This window comes from Myxocyprinus asiaticus, chromosome 26 (genome assembly GCF_019703515.2).
Source record: "Myxocyprinus asiaticus isolate MX2 ecotype Aquarium Trade chromosome 26, UBuf_Myxa_2, whole genome shotgun sequence".
Lineage (NCBI taxonomy): Eukaryota > Metazoa > Chordata > Actinopteri > Cypriniformes > Catostomidae > Myxocyprinus > Myxocyprinus asiaticus.
The window spans coordinates 32422415-32443394 of record NC_059369.1 but is presented as its reverse complement, the minus strand read 5'-3'; the positions used below and the strand labels follow the sequence as shown (position 1 = coordinate 32443394).

Here is a 20980-nt window from a genome sequence, read left to right as displayed (position 1 = left end):
TTGCCTCAATCTGGATGAATCCCAGTTGCCTCCACGTCTGTGACCATCAACCCACGCATCTTATCACGTGGCTTGTTGAGTACTTTGCCACGGAGCCATAGCGCGTGTGGAGGCTTCACGCCATCCACCGCGGCATCTGCGCTCAACTTGCGCCCCACCGACAACGAACCACATTATAGCGACCATGAGGAGGTTACCCCATGTGACTCTACCCTCCCTAGCCACCGGGCCAATGTGGTTGCTTAGGAGACCTGGTTGAAGTCACTCAGCACGCCCTGGGATTCAAACTAGCGAACTAGCGTACTCCAGGGGTGGTAGCCAGCGTCTTTTACCACTGAGCTACCCAGGCCCCCGGAGGAATCTGCTGGTGACTTTTGTTAGTGTCGATGAGAAGAGTTATTTAAATTAAAAATAGGATTTTTTTTTTTCTTTTCGTTTTTCTTCTCTTCAATTTTAGTTTTGAGAAGGGAGAATGAGAAACAAAAAATAGAAAAAGTCTAGAATTCTACTTTTTTTTTTTTTTTAAATGAATCAATTTGTGTACGTTTGGTTTTTACTTGTGCAGAAATTTTTTTTTTTCGTTTTCCGTTGTTTTTTTTCAAAACATAAATGGAATGAACGGAAGATATATGAATCCATGTATCATTCTTCATTTCATATTCAGATTTGTTGAAAACAAAAATGACTTATTTCATTATTCGTTTACAAAACCAATATAAAAAAAACAAATAACGACTTGTCTTTCGGAATTTCGATTTAATAATCAAGTTAAAAATAGGAAATTGGAAAAATAGCCATGGGACACTGTGCATTTTGATTCTTTGATTTCACTAATATATGGCTTGAATATTTGAGTCGCACATATGGGTGGGCCTGAAACGCCCCTTTCTTCTGATTGGTCAACCTGCACCGTCGTCTTCCTCAATGCTGTGAGACAGAATAAAATTTCTCTGCTGTTTAATTGGTTAAGATAAATTCTCAGTTATATTAAATTCTTTACCATTTATACTCCAGAACTTTTATTGCACGTTTATTGCAGCTGAGCTATCTCTCTCATCAAATCCTCTCGTCAGACAAAGTGCCTACACATAACCATAAAATGTTCACTGAATGCTGACAGGGTTTCGTCTTCATGTGATTCAGCATTAGGACAATCATTGCCACGTGAAACAATTGAAAGAGCAACACCACACACACACACACACACACACACACACACACACACACACACACACACACACACACAACACAAACACATGTTGGTGCGGCTATCCTTATGAGGACTCTCCATAGACATAATTATTTTTATACTGTACAAACTATAGATTCTATCCCCTAACCCTAACCCTACCCCTAAACCTAACCCTCACAAAACACTTTCTGCATTTTTAAAAAAACATTGTTTAGTATGGTTTTTTAAGTGATTTTGAATTATGGGGACACAAGAAATGTCCTCATCAACCACATTTATAGCATAATGCCCTTGCAGTGACCAGTTTGTGACCTAAAAAAATTGTCCTCGTAAACCATCCAAACCCGCTCACACACACACATGATTAAGGTGTTTATTAAGATTAATCCCTTGCTCTGTATGCCAAATGTCTTCTCACAGTTATCCTTCTTCGTGCCACACAACTTGTTTTATTCATTTATAAGTGGTACCATGCAGTGCAGCTGATCAGTTGGGCACTGGTGGTCCACACTGCACTGGAGAATCGGCTGGCATGTACTGCGTCATGGTGGACTTACAGTTCGGACACCTTTTGTCCTAATAATTAGTCTGAGTATAGTTTGATTGCTTTAAATAAGCATTTTAAATTTACATCATTGTTTCGTGCATTTTTGAAATGAGAAATCATCAAAGAGTATTGAAAGAATCGGTTTATTTTATTTTTTACATATTGCAGTGCAATGAACAAAGCAAGATGCAGTTCAGTCGAATATACAGACTTAACGTAAGGTGCAATAACACCAGAAAATAATAATAAATAATATTAATATTAATAATAAATAATATTTATAATAACAATAATAATAACAAATACATTGGACAATAAGTATTTACATGGCAGCGAAGAGTACTAATTTCAAGCTCAGATCATTCTGACATCCATGTTTTTGAATGGGAATATGGGTGGCCTTCAAATTTTCAGGAATTTTTATGATGTTTATGCTAAAATAACCCAATACTGTACTCATATTATTGGATGTACTGTAATAATCTCACCTGTCGTGAATCACTGTATCTACTGGGAACTTACTACAACTTTTGGGATGTGAAAATAACATTTTGGTGAATTTTAGTTCATTCATTTTTAAAATAATCTAATACTACTCATTGTATTGGACGTACTATAAAAATCTCACTTGTAGTAAGTCAGTCTGTGCACTGGGAACTTACTGCAACATTTGGAATGTGAAAATAATGTTTTTAATTAATTTTAATGATTATTTTTTCATAATATAAGTGAATACTGTACATTCATATGCACAGCCATCACTCTGTTGATGTACTATAACCTGTGAATTTTTGTTGTTGTTGTTTTGTTTTTTTTTTATTTATTTTTTAAATAATAATGTTTTTTTTTTATGATATTGACAAGTCAATAGTCAAATAAATGACTGCTCTGACGCCAGTGACGTTTTAGATGTGGGTGGAGTTTTCAGACAGTCTCTTACGCACCATATCCCCGAATATCCAACGAATATCGAACCTACAACTAACTTTACCCCGCAGTTAAACATAAGCCTATGTCTTTACTATATAGGCATGTGCTTCAATAGTCTTATGAATGTATGGTCATTTTCATCATCTCACTTAAAACCATGCCTTTTCAAACCAGAGAAACATCAAAGACAATAGATTTATGTGTAGGGCTGTCTGATAAATCTGGCTATTTGATGAGAGAGATAGCTCAGCTGCAATAAACGTGGCGACTTTTGGAGAATAAATGGTAAAGAATTTAATATTAACTGAGATGAATTCATCTGAACAATTTTATTCTGTCTCACAGCATTGAGAAAGACGACGGTGCAGGTTGACCAATCAGAAGAAAGGGGCGTTTAAGGCCCACCCAAATGCAGTTTCTTCTTTATTGGTTTTAACACTGATGAATAGAATAAGCAGATACGAACTTATTTTCTGTTGGCTATTTCATTTTCTATTTAAAAATTAATAAAGAGAAAGGGGGAAATGGCTCAATTTTCATTTTCTTTCATTGTTTAAAAAATTAATTTACGGCTTGAAAATTTGATATGCCCCTTTTATCTGATTGGTCAACCCACCCCGTCTTCTGTACTGCCTTAATCCTATCAGCCAGAATTAGAGTTGGGATTGCTCTGCAAATTTGTCTCAATTTTCATTGAATATTGTCCCGAACCACCACTAACTGTAAACTATGCATGCCATATGTATTAGAATCTTGCTGCTTGACACATCATGGTGTTGTTGCCCCTTAATGGACGACGCGTGAGAGATCGCAAGCCACATCACTTGGCCATATGCTGACTGGGAGTTGGTCTATTATATATTGTTTTGTATTCATGTCCCATTGATAAATGCAATTAAAAAAGAGTTCTGTTGCTTTGGGCAAAAGCGAATGCTAAATTAATGTTTAAGCATCATGAACATGGATTGGAGTGAACATAAAATTCTAATAGCTAAGATTCTGACACAAGGCGTCCCGACTGGTCCTGACACGGCATCTAAAGTCAGGACTGTCCCTGTTATTGGGACGTCTATTCACCCTATCTCCATAAGTGCAATGTTCATTTCTGCAAGCTGTAGATTGCTGATAGTGTGCTGCTGACATAATTGCCTCAGCCTGGATGAACATTTAGTAAATATTATTAAATGTCAAAAATAAATTAACTTGTGTTAACACATATTAACTCGTGGGGCTTTTATACAAAGTGACGCAACTTTTTTAAATTACATTTATCAATGGGACACGGCACTACAGTCACTACAAAATCATACAATGTTATTAAAAATAATATATAATAGACCAACTCCCAGTCAGCATATGGTCAAGTGATGTGGCTTGTGATCTCTCAAGCATCGTCCATTAGAGGCAACACCTCGCAACAATACCATGATGTGCCAAGCAGCAAGATTCTAATACATATGGCATGCATAGTTTACAGTTAGTGGTGGTTTGGGACAGTATTTAATGAAAATTGAGACAAATTTGCAGAGCGATCCCAACTCTAATTCTAGCTGAAGGCAGTAGGATACAGAAGACAGGGCAAGTTGAAATATCAGATGAAAGGGACGTTTCAGTGCCGCTCACATGTGCGTATCAAATATTCAAGGCATAAATAAATGTTTTAAACACTGAAGGAAAACCAAAATTGAACCTTTCCTCCCAATCTCGTTTATTCCTTTTTAAATAGAAATGAAATGGTCAACAGGAAATGAGTTTGTATCTGCTTATTTTATTTATCAGTGTTAAAACCAATAAAGAAAAAAAACAAATTTTTTGTTTTTCATTTTTGGGTTAAAAAAGAAAAAAGGAATGGACGCAAAAGTACAGACCTCCTGGGCATAATAAACACAGGAGCGGATTTACCGTATGGAGAGTTGAGACTTCATGCGTAAGCCGGCGAGTGATACGGGCAAGCTGCTGTGTCTGTTCGCATCGCGCGAAAACACTCACTGACTTTCATTTAAATCCATTTCAAAAGTGAAACCGCCCATGAGAGACCCAGCGTGTGCATGATAGAGACTGAGAAGGACCTGGCCATTCAGCAAGCTACTGCCAGCTATACTTGTAGAGAATGAACGGCAGCCAGAGAAAATTAAAGTTTTGAGATTTTAAACTGAAGCAAATTAAACTTCAGTATTCAATATGTTTTATATCTCTATGTAAAGTGTCTAATAATGCATTGGCAATGTACACTTAAGTTTCTCTTGTCAGTATAGTTTGATATGAATTGAATCTGTCCACTTCCAAAATGTTCACTGGAAAACACTGAAGATTTCGCCCAAATTGTAATTACAACATGTCCACTGGCATGTATACATATACTTGTATCAAAGATTAATACCTGTAAAAATGTGTCTAATTTGATGACTAACCAATTTCTTGCAAGTTCTTTGAGACAAAGTATAAAGTAAATATATGTATGATGATTTTTTTAAAATGTTTGTTGTAATATAAAATGTACCATAATTTAATCACAATTAATCACAGAAAAATGTGTGATTAATTAGTTAAATATTTTTAATCGATTCACAGCCCATCTATCTATTTATCTATCTGTCATCTTTCGTTGTCTATCTATCTGTCTGTCATCTTTCATTGTCTATCTATCTGTCTGTCATCTTTCGTTATCTATCTATCTACATTTATGCATTTGGCAGATGCTTTTATCCAAAGAGACTTACAGTGCACTTATTACAGGAACAATCCCCCTGGAGCAACCTGGAGTTAAGTGCCTTGCTCAAGGACACAATGGTGATGGCTGTGGGGATTGAACCAGCAATGTGTCTGATTACCAGATATGTGTTTTAGCCCACTACGCCACCACCACTCCTATAATCTATCTATCTATCTATCTATCTATCTATCTGTCTGTCTGTCTGTCATCTTTCGCTGTCTGTCTATCTGTCTGTCTATCTATCTATCTATCTATCTATCTATCTGTCTGTCTGTCTGTCTATCTCTCTGTCATCTTTCATTGTCTATCTATCTATCTATCGTTGTCTATCTATCTGTCTGTCTGTCTGTCTGTCTGTCATCTTTCATTGTCTATCTATCTATCTATCTATCTATCTATCTATCTATCGTTGTCTATCTATCTGTCTGTTTGTCTGTCTGTCTGTCTATCTATCTATCTGTCTATCTATTGTCATCTGTCTGTCTGTCTGTCTAATGTTACAGTATATAACCAAGGTCAAGACAAGGCTTTGTCTTTTGCCAACATTATCTTCTTCTTCTTCTTCTCTCTCTCTCTCTCTCTCTCTCTCTCTCTCTCTCACCCTCACCCTTCTTGATCTCCTGAGTCTCAGTGTTACTTCCAGACTTCTGATTATGTGCACTGGCCTTCCTCCCTCTCTGTTGGATCTGTCATCTCTGCCGGTGGAATTTTAATGGCATTGGGAGTGTGTTGGGCAGAGCCTAGAGGATATTCAGAAACTGAACAGGAGGATCTGACTCCAATTATTCAATTATCTCTACACAAACACAGTTTATTATTTGGCTGAAGACATACTGACTTATGCCACACCACAAGCATTTATATGCTTTTAAAAATAGCACTTGCTTACATATGAACACAATAATTCAAACACGCTTAGTCTGCAGTCACTTCTAGAAGAAAGGCTTGGTCTTATGTAAGAGAAGATTATTCCTTCACTTTCATATTTATATTTATTCGTTAGGGTTAGTACATCTCTCCACAAATTTACAATGACCAAAAAAAGTTGTAGTCAGCTGAATGATTTACAGCCTGATATGTAACATTACATTATTACATTATTTATTTAATTTTTTTAATTTTTAAAATCTGCATAAATTAAATTCAGTATAACAAATACAGTCATGGTGTATACTGATAATTGGTGATATCTTTACAATTATACTTTGCAAATATTCTTTATGTATATATATATATATATATATATATATATATATATATATATATATATATATATATATATATATATAAGAATTAGTATTTTGCATTACAGTAGTCTGCTGACAATTAGAGGTGTTTGCTTAATGGTTATGAAAATAATGTCACAAATCTCCTAAAATAGGCTTTTCTACATGCAAAATATAACATTTTATATATGTTTTATTTTGATTTTGGTGTGAAATATATCCTTTACAATTTTCATGACATTTGTCAATTTGGGTATGTGTGCTTCAGCCATCTCTCAATATATCTATCCTCCTCGTCCTTTTTCGTGGAATCGCTACTGCACTTTCCATTCTGTGGATGTTTTGATTGATGTTTGGAGCAAGCGTTTGATGGGTAGCTGGTGACCTGCACTTTAAACCCACAGCTGTTCCCAGTAGTCAGCCCTGGGGTATGATGAAATGTGCCTGTGTGTTTGCATATGTCACGGTTGGCCAGTAGTCCCCAGTCAGTGATATGGGGTTGCTGTAGGCAGAGCACATGTGCGTGATATTATTGCTGTACAGTTAGCTGGAGTTGATGAGTTCCTGCAGAGACCGAGAGCCCCATGCCTTAGTAGTGAGGGGCCATTAGACCTGCCTAAACCAAATCTCACAATCACTTCCAGATGGTAGGAGTCGTCTCGCTCAGGGAAACATTAGATTGGTGACAGAAAGAAGATGCAATTATCATGGGATGTGTTGGTATATGGATTGAAATTGAGTGTCTTAAGAAGGTTGAGAGTCTTGTGAGAATTGTGAGAATTAAGGACGAGCTGTAAAATGTGTTACAAAAACAAAAGACCTTCGTTGACTCCACCCAACTGTAGGGCTGCAACTAACGATTATTTTGATAATCGACTAATCTAACAATTAGCAGAATGATTATTTGACTGTTCAGGCGATTATTGCAATGATTATTCATTAGCACTTAACCGACAATTCAGCTTGTGCCCCGACATAAAAGGTTATATTAAACATGCTTGCTAACAATAAAGAGGACAAAATCATCTTTTAAAAATACCTCTAAATGACATTCACTGAATTAAAGGAAAAAATACTTTTTATTATGTTTAATTCAGTAAAAAATTAACTGCAAAAAATCATATTATTATCAAGTGTTTTGTCTTGTTTTCCATTTAAAATGGTCTAAAAAGCCTTAAAACAAGATACATTTACTTGAGAAGTAACATATACGATATTTATACTTGATTTAAGAGACAAATATAAGTGTATTTTGGATATAAGTGTATTTTTTCACTTGGTTATACTTCTGCGAGTGCAGTAAAGACAAAATATACTTATATTCAAGATCTGTTCTCTAAAAGCAAGTCTAAATATCTTATATGCTGCTTCTCAGTTGAATGCATCTTTTTTAAAGGATTTCTACTTTTAATATTATATTCAACATTCTCAGATAACAATATATTCTTCTGCAGTATAGCTGCTAAAGGAAGTATTCTATGTTTTAAAGGAGTTTTAGATATTTATATTGGAAAACAAGCCAAAACAAAAACAAATAAAAACGAATTTTGTTGCAGTGTGTAATGGGGCGAAGACTACCTCTCTCACCTTTCTGTTCACTTCAGTCCATCTTTAACTCACAAAAAAATAAACTCTCTCTTATTAATAAAGCTGCGTATTGCCAGTTTTCTTCAAGATAAGAAATGCAAAGTGACACATATATTATGATTCAATAAGTCGTGAGCCATAACGTTATAATCTAGCTGCAGCAAGCACGCGCGCTCGAGGGACGAGCGTCCCTGCGACAGTGTGTGCATCAGCCGGGTGCAGGTTCAGTCTCTCCCCCTTAGATCGGGACATTCGAGCAAATCATAGAAGAGGCGCTAACCGCACAGAGAAATAACAGTTTCGGAGTTTGTAGTTATTTACATGATCTGCTTCTGTATTATTTGAACTTTAATAAAGCTATAACGCATTAAATATTACTGCATTAAAGATATAACGCCTTTTACTTCAGCGGCAGCTCAACTCCACTTATTCCACAATGAGATTGCTTCTGTATTTATATATTTTGTATTTTTGTATAATTCCCTCATACTTTGCGATCTACATCACCTGAAGCTGTTTGGAAGTTTAGAGTGCATCTGGACTGTGAGATGTGTTTTCTTCCTCTCCTCAGTCAGGCACGAGCTGCAGTGCTGCTCTCGTGCGCCATCATTAGAGTTTCATATGATCTCATGTTACGTTAAATGAGATCAAACGACTATACGACAACGAAAATGTTTGTTGACAATTTTTTATTGCACGTAACGTCGACTAATCATTTCAGCACTACCCAACAGAAAGTGTTAGCATCTGAGCTAATTCCATAAGCTAAACAGCCCTTTTTCATGTAGTAAAGATCTTTAACATGTCATGTGTGTGTTGATTTTAAAGGGATATTTTGGGTTAAGAACGTTTATCTCTACTGACATCATCAGTGGAATGTTGTCTATTAACATCCCTGCTGAAAAGACCAGTTTATGTAATGTTTTAAGTTCTGTTGTGTTGGTGTCCCCAGCAGGCTTTATAACTACAGTAGCTTTCCCAACTTCATCAAAAAGACTATGCTGGTCAACCAGCTTCATCAGATAGGCTTTGCTGGTGAAAAGCAGGCTATGCTGGTCCACCAGCAAGACCAGAACCGAACCAGCATAAACCAGCCTAGACCAGCATGGGAATTGCATGCTGCTTAAGCTGGTCTTATCAGCAGGGATTGAAAATATATTTGACTTGTTCTGTACATCTGTAAATACTTTATAAATGAACAAATATGGACTTACAATAGAAGTCTAAGAGATGACTGTTGCAATGTAAGTGCATTTGTTTTTACAGCTGTCTTAATTTAACATGAAATATTCCTTTAATGTGTCTCTGTCTTTCTCTCTGTCTGTCTTCCCTTAGTGAGGAGAGTTATACGGTGATAGACTATGCACTTAGGGATCAGATCTGGGTGGGGTCGTGTCAAGCAGAAGACTTGAATCTCTCTCCAGTACGCACCACTGCGGGAATGCTGACATCACGACAATGCGTGGCCAGCCACCTGTTTCAAATCAGGTTCCGCAGCAACCACTCCGGAGACAATGTGACCATGGTCTTGGGGGCGGAGCTACTGTGAGTACTTGCATATTAATTGGTCATCGCTCATGCATTTCTCTATTCCGTATTTTCTTTTCGTTTTCTAATTTTCTATATCTATTAAATCATTTTACAGGGTTTCCCCACTGTAATGAGTCATTAAAATTGTGATGAAAATTCTTGTAAATGAGTAAAATCAGAATATACATTTTTCAAGTTATATTCAGCTCTAAAATATTTAATTGGCTAGAAATGGCTCCATAAAATATATATTTTTTAAATCCTGTCGTAACAAACAACTGGAAAAGTTGTGGAAATGCATTGGGTTGTGCAAAGTTGTGGGAACCCGAATTTATCATTTTAATCAGTGTATTTGCAGATCAGATAACTTCTTGATTTCACTTTCTCTTTAAGGCTTGTTTACATTTTTACTTGTGCTCACATCAAGATGTTTCCACATTTATAAATCCTTTATGCCGTATTATGCTGTGAATCATTCTGTACCTCTGTCTGAGGTTAGATCATACTGTAAAGTAAAGTAGGCATGTGCTGACATAACCTTTAACTGACATGACTGATCTTAACTGTTCCTGTAGAGGGAGTTTCCATGTGTTCTACCTCCCCATTAATCATCATATCATATAAGTGCATTAACCAGCCTCGGATTTACTGGAATATAATCCCATTTCAGGCTTTTACACAATCTAATAAACAAACACTAAAAGCGATTCTGAGATATTGATTGGCTTTTCTGACCAACCACACCCTTTCTTCTTTAAAAGTGTTTTTTTTTTTTTTTTTTTTAAATGGTAGCTGTATGTAATGTACATTTCTTGGTGCCAAGTACTGTTCTTAAATTACATTAATCATGTTGAACAGAGGCGTTGGCACATTTAGAGAACCTGTGAGTTGTATATCTCTGCAACAACATGTTTGGTGAAAAGAAAAGCAGTGATTTTACTCATGTTTTGAGGACTGAGGTCAGGAACATTGAGGAGAACTTCTAAGTGAACAGGTGAAATGTGAATATTTGACATAGCTGCACATTTGTGTCATTCCTTTAATCTCTCTAAAATAATCGTCCTCCTAATTTGAAAGTCAAAAAAAAAGAAAAAAAAGGAATTTCAGACCTATCCAGACCTATCTACACTCTTGAAGGATTTCAAAACCTTTGTGTGTGTGTGTGTTTGTGTTTTGTTTTGTTTGTTTTGTATGTGAAAACTACTGGTGTAATTCTCACTGTTGTTCATCTGAGTGGGCCAGGTTGCTGAATGCTGAATGTGCACATGGTTGATGTCAATACAATCAAGTGTGCAGCTTACTTTACATAGATGTCTCAGGAGATCTGTACAGATCATCAAGCTCTTTTATTTAAAAAAGCAAGAAAATCTGTGTTTCCCCTTGAATTTGGAGTTCTATTTTTCTGACATGATCTGGCATCTTGTGCTATGTCCTTGGTTGAATAAACTCTCCATATGTTCGTGCAATCCAACAACAAATCACGGCGGTACAGATGGACTTTATGTAACCAATAGAAATCACAGCCCTGAATGCATGTGCATGAGCCACCCTGACATCAGATAGTGCAACCAAATATGTGATTTAAATAAACGCTCTTCCTTTCAATTTCCTCCCCCAAATAGCTTTGGTTTTCCTCCAAAGAATTTTCTCTGCTGGAAAGTTTCTTATATTCATACAGTCCAGAATGAATAAAATTAGCATTTTATTTTATTATTTATTTTATTTTTTCAGGCAAGTTGCCGTAAAATACGTCTGGCTTCACTGCGCCCATAAACCTTTTTACTTAAAAGCTTAAAGAATGACATAGATTTTTGCTGCACACTTAAAGACCTTTTGCATCCAATTAAATCAGATATGTGTCAGTTCCATTTAACTGGTTATTTGATATATGTGTACAGTATGTAGAAGTGCTCACTTTTCATTTTGTTTAGAATTTATTATTAGTGCTTGTTATGGCAAGGATCTTGCCTTGATTTTCACCTGGCAGATACAAAAGGCAAAACAAAATCTCATAGATTTACATTAAATGAGGCAGGGCTGCACTATTATGACAAAAAAAAATCATAGTTTATTTTTTAAAAATTACAAGTCGATTTTTATGTTAATTAATAGAAGTTATGGTAATACTTTACAATAAGGTTCCACTAGTTAACATTAGTTACAGCATTATGGTATCACAAACTAACAATGAACAATATTTTTAAACCATGTATTAATCTCGGTTAATGCAAATTCATAAACACAATTGTTAGTTCATGTAAGTATATGTTGCATTAACTAATGTTAATACATGCAACTTTTAATTTGAAAAATGTATTAGTATATGTTGAAATTACTGTAACATTTGCATTGATTAACAAATGCTGTACAAGTATTGTTCATTGTTAGTTATGTTAACAAATCGAACTTTATTGTAAAGTGTTCCCGAAGTTAAATGAAATACATATTTGTATGTCCTCTATGTTGGCTATACATCCAAAACAACCTTAAAACTGTTAATTTGAACTACTTTATTGCTGTTTGATACATCAGGAAATCAGCTTCACATTGTCCCGCTTAAGAGCATGACAAAACTAAACTGTTATACAATTTTTGAATAAATTGGACAAAAAAACAGAGCAACGCATACTAGTTTTTGTCGTGTTTCTGGTGTATTTACCATGTACATTGCAAGCAAGCAGCTCGACATGTTATGAATCCAAAATAATTTTGGACTATAGACTAATTTAAGTGCCTTTGATTCACCATTGCCATTTCATTGCTCATCGTAAATGTCTGGGATTGGTTAGAAAACTTGACCACTGCAAAATATATTGTAAATAGAAACCTTTGACACAGAGAAGATTTTAATAAAAAGCAGAAATTTTTATTTTAAATAAGCGTTAATTTTCATGATTAGTTTATCTCGACAACCGTAATTGTCATCTTGATATCTTTTTTATTAATTGTGCTGCCCTAGAAGGAGGGACCTGAGCCATACCTTGGGACCAGATTATAAAAGTGACCACTAGAGGTTGACCAATAACAGCGAAAACAGGCCGATAGATGATTAATCAGCTGATAGTTTTTAAATTTTAGAATATGAATGAAAACTTTCCTCTCAATGTAAAAATAGTGCTGAACTTTAGTAAGTATTACTTTCCATGGCAATACTTTAATACATTTCTCTCACACTGGTACCTTCTTCAAAGCCTTTGCCATCTGAAATGAATGAAAATACTAACATAAATATTACAAGTCAAATGTGTTTGTTCAGCAGTAACATAAAACACTGCCTTACTAAGCCAAATAGAGAACGTATGCTTCATCTCTACTGACAGTATTTCTTATTTTATTTTATTTTCATTTTATCAAATCCCTTTATTGTCACTCAACCATATACACAAGTGCAACAGTGGGTGAAATTCTTGGGTGCGGTTCCAAGCAATATAGCAGTATGACAATTACATTAAACATCTGATTTACACATAACACAGTTTACACATCTTGTTACACAACACAATATACACTTAATAATATACAATATACAGTATACACAAAATAAGAAGACTGTATACAATAAAAAATACAAAATGTCAAAATGTGTTGACATTCAGCTGTCAGTTGATAGTCAGTTGCCAGTGTGTTATTAAGAGAAGTATAAAATGTGAGTCCAGTCTGAGGTTAATAAAGTGTGGTGCTGATATATGTATCGTGATCGATCAAGAGTTCAAAAGTCTGATTGCTTGGGGGAAGAAGCTGTCATGAAGTCGGCTGTTGCGGTTCCTGAAAGTATTTTAACACAGAAAAAGTTACATACCTCAGCTTTAAACGTCCGTCACGCATGTACTAATGATGCATGATCAAATTGTATTGATTGCTGAGAAGTTTTTTTCTAACAGATGTGGCGACTCATAATTGGTCATTTGCACAGTCCATTTTAATCCTAATTTCACAGCACCCCAGTGAAAAAAGAAACCGTAATCGTACCAACAAGCCACCAGCATGGTTTCGTAACAAGAACCATTCCACCCAAAGATGGAAAAGCGCTTTTGGGGAACTGTGGGTGGTCTCTTTTGACATGGGCCAGTTTGCAACACCCTAGCAACCACATATAAATGCACCTGAAACCATTTATAACACCTTAGCAACCATAAAGTAACCCTAACAAAGTACTGGCGAGTTTGCATTGGCAAATGTAAAATGTAGTTCTGCTTTACATGTTGCCCTGCAAAGATTTTGTCAGTTTAGCAGTTTAACACATTTTACAACAAGTAGTTGATTAGATTAGTAAATTTTCAATGAAAATAGTAAATGGGATGTCATTTACTTAGTCATTTTAGTGTATAACAGTATTTTAACAGATTACATGTATAATGGGAGTTTATGCTCAAGCATTTGTCATGTTCCAGATTCTCCTTTTCTTCAATGACTCTATTAAACACTAATTGGTATATAAATACTAATTAGACAATGAATGAGTCACACCACACTTACAGTCATTAACGGTCCCAGTAATGAAACAGGCGAAAGGCCTTTGTGACCCTCTTATTCTGTAAACTGGACCAGAAAGCATAAGCCAAGCATGACTCACACAGCTGGTCAGCTCAGACTGTCTGCTCAGATTGTGAAAGTGGAAGAGAAATTTGGCTGGCATCTGTGAGTGCCGTGGTCAGGCTGAGCATCCCACAGGCTGGCTGACTCACTTTAGGCACTTTGCATCTAGTGCACTTCAGATTTGAAAACACTGTGAGTGTCCTCATTCAGCTGCTTGGACGTTCACTCAGGACGTGTGTTTGTGTTTGAAAAAAGCAAGACAGAGCACAACAGAATGGAACAAAATGCAGAGTCTCAAGGCATGAAAGAAAAAGGCGCTGAATGAACAGCAAGACATGACATAGCAGCCAAAGACGTCCATCTGACACACATACAATATACAATTATATTGGACAATTAAAAAATAGCTTAGAGGGAATGCAGGAATGGGTCCTGTGCAAACAGCATATGTGCCTACTGTTTAGTACAGTTTGACTTATCACAGATTTTCAGCCATTTACATTTAATTAGATTTACAGTAGTTGCCATCTTGTAGCAAACCTCATTCCAACGAAAAGTAGTTTCTGAGAAACGGCAGCCTCATTCCTTTCTACCGCCCCATTCTGTTCTTTGACTTGAGTGATATTTGTGTTGCATTTGACTCGTGTACGTCACAGCTCAAATTGTTCAGGAATACATTTGACAAAGGACAAAAAAAAAAAAAAAAAAAAGACAAAAATAGAGTCATCGGACTCTTCTTTATTTTCTATGAAAGCTGTAGTGTGTTCTCACTGAAACTGAAACACAAAAGGGCTTATAAGACAGAACAGAAGCTTCTTGTACTATGAATGCTTTGGCACCAAGGTCAAGTTTCTCCTAGTAACCTTACCTACTGCTGTACCTGAGTGCAGAGGTGTGTGTCTGTGAATGGATCAGAATAATGGAATGTAAAGAAGTGGAAACAACTAGCTTCTCTTGCAGTTTCTGTATTATTATTATTATTATTATTATTATTATTATTTTGCAGTTTACAAAGACATCACAGATATATGATGTCAAAATGTATTCTCTTGGTTATCATTCAATCATGTACTTGTGTGTTGTTTTTTCTGGCAGTAATGAGAGGGCACGCTGGATCAGCGCTCTGGGACAGAACAACAGTGACAACAAGAACGCTGACAGAAAGAGTGAGTAAAACCAGACTGAGTGAAACAGCACCACCCTCTGGTCATACGGTATATTAGTCACACGACTTGACTGCTTGTAGTTGTGCTTGCTTAGAAAAGCATCACTGTTACTATTGCTTATACTTAAGGTTATGGATTTGAACAAACCCATAACCCTACATATGAAAGTTCAGTGTTTGGACACCTTGTTTAGGAGAGACATGCTTTTACCATTTTAAGTGATCACAGCCACTTTTCCATCATCGGGCCGAACAGTTCTTGCCACAAAACTGTACTGTTCCATGCCGATCCAGGCCAATTGGCATGGTTACACTTTCTTTTTCCACTGCATGCCGTGAAATCAGTAGAATGTACATAACAGATCCGTGTGATCTCATGTTCCAGTTTTTAGGACTGCTTTTTTATTTTATTGAATTTTTCAGTGCCATAAAGTTGGCTTGATGTTGGACGTTTGATATTCAGCTTTTTTCCTTGGTTTTACCCTGCTAATACACAGGAAAGACACAGCCCATGTCGCAAAAAGGAAAGTAAAGAGAAAAAGGCAAGAGGTTTATTGTCATTTGCTGAGGGCTTGTGTATGCCACTGGACAGAACTCACATAGGTAAAAGTTCCCAGACTAGCTAAAAAGGATATTTATTGACAAATGATTATCTAAATATTAAATGAAAATAGTATATGAGAATATATTGATACATTCTGAGTTTTAATAAACTATTACTTTCCTGACGAAAATGTCGTGTAGAAAAATAAATGTAGGCTACAATACCATCATCATAAAATCATGAAGATACATTAAACATCATTTTTTTTTTTTATTAACTTTTATTAACTTCAGCCAAATATTAGTGAACTTGCCAAGCTAGAAACAACTAAATGCACTATAAGTCACCTTGGCATTGGCAAATTTACAATCGTGAGTCGGCACGTACTAAAGCCATTTAACCAGCACGGTTGAGAACGGTTAGCTAACCATGCTGAGAATTCCAGGCCGAGAACGGTTTGTAATCACACCATGCCGAACCGTACCTAAGTGGAAATGCTACTGCAACCGTTCCGTACTGTGCTCAGAAACGTTCGGCCCGATGGTGGAAAAGCGGCTACTGTTTATGTAGAGCTTTTCACCTGGCGTACGCTAAAACAGGTGCAAAAAAAAAAAAATCACATAAAAATACATTTAAGGAGGGACCTGAGCCATATTTAGACTTGAGGGTGAGCTCTTTTGACTTTGGCCAGTTAGAAACCACCCTGAACACTGTGGATTCTGCATTGCAACATGCTAAAACCTCTCAGAACACCATATTGACAGGATGGAAACACCTTGGCAACCATGTAGTGGCAACTTTTTACACTCACTCCACTAATATTTTCAAATTTCAAATTCAAAGTCAAATTTGTATATACTATTCAACTATTTATACAAAATAATCACATTTTTAGTAGCTATGACATTGTAATCTTTAAACTGCAATGGATAAATTATTTTTGAATAAACATTACATTAAAATGATAACTTATAAAATGCAAACAACCATGTTATCATGTTTCCACTCTAAAAGCACTGTGTCCTAATATTTTTCGCCACTAGATGCCATGCAGGTGGAGGTGACGAGGACATACCCAGCCAGGCAGCCGGACGAGCTCTCTCTGCAGGTGGCTGATGTTGTGCTGGTGTCCCAGACAGTGGACGGTGAGATCACGACTCTCGTGCTTCCATCCATTCTTTACTCTGAAATGCTTTTCCTCAATCTCAGACACAAATCTGATCTCTCACTTCATTGCATTAGAGTTGCACAGAGAGGACCAGTTTTCTTTTTTGTCTTTGTTATTGGATATGTAATGATTATTATCTAAAAAAGGAATCATTTTAAAACCGCAGGGATGTGTTTTTCATGTGAGGCTTAACTGAAGGTCTCGGTTTTGATGCTGCTGGTCAGAGGGTCGAACAGTGGTCTCGCTTTGGCTGGTGCTGATTGGCTGGCTTTCATGTTGAAAGGGCAAGGCTCACGGGATAAGGCTTCAAAGGCCCCTTCAATCTTTCAATGGCTATTAAATATACAGAAGACAGTTGAAAGTGGGCTGTTTTATTTTAGAATATCTCATCCAGCTCTAAAGAGATATCTATCCACAAAACGGAAGCTCTCCACAATAATCATCAAAGGAGAGCAATTTCATGCAGAAATTTTTTCTTCAGTACTTAAAGGGATAGTTCACCCAAAAATGAAAATTCTCATCGTTTACTCACCCTCATGACATCCCAGGTGTGAATGACTTAATTTCTTCACCAAAACACATTTGAAGAAAAATGTCTTAGCTCAGTAGGTCCTTAAAATGCAAGTGGATGGTGACAGCCATCATAAACATCATTGATACGACTCCAGTGGTTAAATTAATGTCTTCTAAAGCGACACGATTGCTTTTGGTGTGAAAAAGATATGCAAGTAATTTTTAAATCTAAATAATCACTTCCGGTTAGCAGGCGTATGCACGTGTGATGTAATCTCGTTGGCACATGAGACTTGCGAGAACTCATGCACGTGCAAAACACCCGGAAGAGCAGCGCTGTTTACAAGTGAGTAGGAGGAATGCTGTACAGAAGCTTAGTTGGTTTTGGTTTAGATCTGTATTTATATGTTTCTTTACTCACAATGGTGTGTTTGTGAGCTTATCCTGGATGTCTCAACTGAGAGGATAATGTGAGATTACATCACACGAGAGACCGCATGATCTCCACCCTCTCGTGAAGCTTACCAGAAGTGTTGGATTAAGTTAAATAAATATTTCAGTTCTTTTTTTTCACACAAAAAGCAATCGTATCACTTTAGAAGACATTAACTGCTGGAGTCTCGATGACGTTTATGCTGACTGTCTGTGATTTTTGGAGCTTCAAAAGTCAAATCACCATCCACTTGCATTTTAAAGGACCTACTGAGCTAAGATATTTTTTCTATTATTCTTCAAATGTGTTCTGGTGAAGAAAGTAAGTCATACACACCTGGGATATCATGAGGGTGAGTAAACGATGAGAGAATTTTCAATTTCTGGGTGACTTTCCCTTTAATGCAGTTCATCAGATCCATTACTTCCTGTCCAAATCTCACAATGATTGCATGTTCTTAATTAAACAAAACTTCAAGACTGTGGCATGATTTACATTATTATTATGATTATTAGAAGGACTTTTTCCACTTTTATTCATCAGGAAAGTGAGAGAGCAGAAAATGTTGGAGAAAATTGGGGAACGGTATAAAAAAAATAAAAAATAAAAAATAACAGTCAGTTAAACTCGCATCACCCACATGAGCATTGGCTAATATTTCAAAGCTAACTAGGCCATGGCTCATATGATTTTATTTGTAGTTTAAATTTTTCTTTGTTCAGTGACTGGTTTGTGTTCATCAGCGTTAATATTTAGGTTTGGCTTAATATTGTGGTTTTAGGCTGGTATGAAGGCGTGCGTCTGCGGGATGGAGAGAGGGGCTGGTTCCTGTCCGAATGTGCCGAGCCCATTACCTGCCAGGCCACTATTGAGAAGAACATGCAGAGGATGGACCGTCTGCAGGGCCTAGAAACAAATGTCTGAGCATGTTTAAAGAACTCCGTCTCCCTCTTAGGAATGAACAACACTTGAAGACTATTGATGGACTCCAACTCAAACCACTACAGAGTAGGAATGGCTTGCAAAGGAGATACATCACACCATATGGAATGTGCCGTATTGAAGTTTTATGGGAAATATAAATGGTTATAGACTGAGCTCAGGGATAATTTCTAAAACATTTCCGGGGTGGGGGGTGGGGTCTTACTTTCACTGCAATAATGTGCCATTTTTTACTTCTCCAAAGTGACCCTGTTTCACTTTAATTGAAATTTTTATTCAGAGCACTCCTGCACGGTATGTACTTTTAAAGTGTTGAATTTTTGTAAAATGAAGAAAAGTTTTATAGCAACACAAAGTTCAGTTTGTTGGTTTACTCACTCATTCAATTTTTGAATTGACTCTCAGGAAAAATGTAAACATGAGTCATCGTGAATCATGCCAAATGTAAATATGTATCAAATAGCCTAAATTTGTTAACTTTCAACTAATCAGCACATAGATTTATACTCCAATGTACATTTAAAATTGTAAAGATATATTATTCCGTAATGGTTTCCAGGTGTGTTTTGCCCCACTAAAAGTTGTACAACCTATAAATGTTTATCTGTGTACAAGTGCGTGTGTGTGTGTGTGTATGTATATAGAGAGAGATAAGAATGGAAGTTCTCCATGAACAAGTAGACTGTATTATGGCAAATTTAATGAATTGCTATGAACACAGAATGCTTTCTTTTTTTAAATGTATACAAACAAAATAACTCAAGCCAATGCTAAAATTAAATTTCCATAACAATTACCCAAAAGACATGTAGTAGTTACTTTTACACCTTTTTCTGTAGGCATTTATTCCAACACCTGCAAGTGCTGATAAAGCGTGTCTACACACTGCTATGACAGCAGATTGATCTTCAGTGTGTCAAAGCTAAATGCCATTCAAATAAATAAGCTACTGATGGTTGGTGCTCACTGGCTGCCTCTCCTGGGGCCTCCAGCAGGGGTTTCCTGTGTGGTGATGAGGTCGATGATGGCAGAGATGACATTACAATCTTTAGATTGCCAGTCATTCCAGTCTACGGGTCGAGGGCTCTTGATCTTCTCCTCCAATAATACGTCCAGCTCCTTCCTCAGGTCCTAATTTAAACAACAAATATGAAGTACACCTGCAACCAAGAGTCCAGTTCTATTCCAATGTCAATCTATCCCTAAGTCCCCTCTGGCATTTGATCTTAAATTTCAAACATATCATTAACAATGAGACACCCTGTATTCCTGCTTGATGCTCACCTTGACGAGGTGAGCAATGTGTGCTGGGGACTGAAAGACGATCCACTCATCCACAGCGATGGTCTCTTGGTCCTGGTCCTTCTGTATGGAAATGTCTCCTCCAAAGAACAGCAATGAAAATGGGGACACCTCAGTGCAGTCATAAAGGAAGATCTGAAGAGGAGAGAGGAATAAAAAGGGAATGAATCAGAGAAACAAGTCTGATGCACCTGCACTAGACTTTTTTTATCAGGTATCCAAACATCACTCAGAATGCAGTATAGTAATAGTGCATTTTATTTTATAAACACTATTACTAGTGCTCATACTAACAAAGTAAATACCAATAGTTATATTAAATTGTAAAAAAACCAAAAAAAAAAAAAAAAAACCACACGTTTACTCAAACTTAATTGTTTATTTTTATTTTTACTGGTTTTAATTAAGTTAACGTTACTCTAAAAACATTTAAGTGGTCCTAATTAAACGGTACTTGAAATGTCACATTTTGGAATCTTAACTCAAATATATACGTTCTTTAAACTTTCGCTTTGAGTACTACGAACTCCTTGAGGCCTGTTAAATTTAAGCCATACTTTACTCAATTGTAGTTTAGAAAAGTGCAGATGTGTGCACTAAGTAGCACGGAGTAGACTCCAACGTGCCATATGGCTAACCTAGAGTCCAGTCA

General features: G+C 36.4%; 2 protein-coding genes across 2 annotated transcripts in view; one reads left to right on the top strand and one right to left on the bottom strand.

Annotated features, from left to right (window-relative positions):
• LOC127416876 (rho guanine nucleotide exchange factor 26-like) overlaps window positions 1-19554 on the top strand; it is a 57614-nt gene extending 38060 nt beyond the window's left edge. The window contains exons 12-15 of the mRNA XM_051656461.1: window positions 9531-9740; window positions 15357-15427; window positions 17014-17115; window positions 18866-19554. Of these exons, the coding sequence (XP_051512421.1) occupies window positions 9531-9740; window positions 15357-15427; window positions 17014-17115; window positions 18866-19008 (526 nt within the window). The 3' untranslated portion in view covers window positions 19009-19554. The remainder of the gene's footprint in view (window positions 1-9530; window positions 9741-15356; window positions 15428-17013; window positions 17116-18865) is intronic.
• A 135-nt stretch (window positions 19555-19689) lies between these two features.
• LOC127416875 (ATP-dependent DNA/RNA helicase DHX36-like) overlaps window positions 19690-20980 on the bottom strand; it is a 40401-nt gene continuing 39110 nt past the window's right edge. Inside the window, exons 24-25 of the mRNA XM_051656460.1 lie at window positions 20311-20463; window positions 19690-20157 (exon numbers count right to left, since the gene is read on the bottom strand). Coding sequence (XP_051512420.1) covers window positions 19990-20157; window positions 20311-20463 — 321 coding nt within the window. The 3' untranslated portion in view covers window positions 19690-19989. The remainder of the gene's footprint in view (window positions 20158-20310; window positions 20464-20980) is intronic.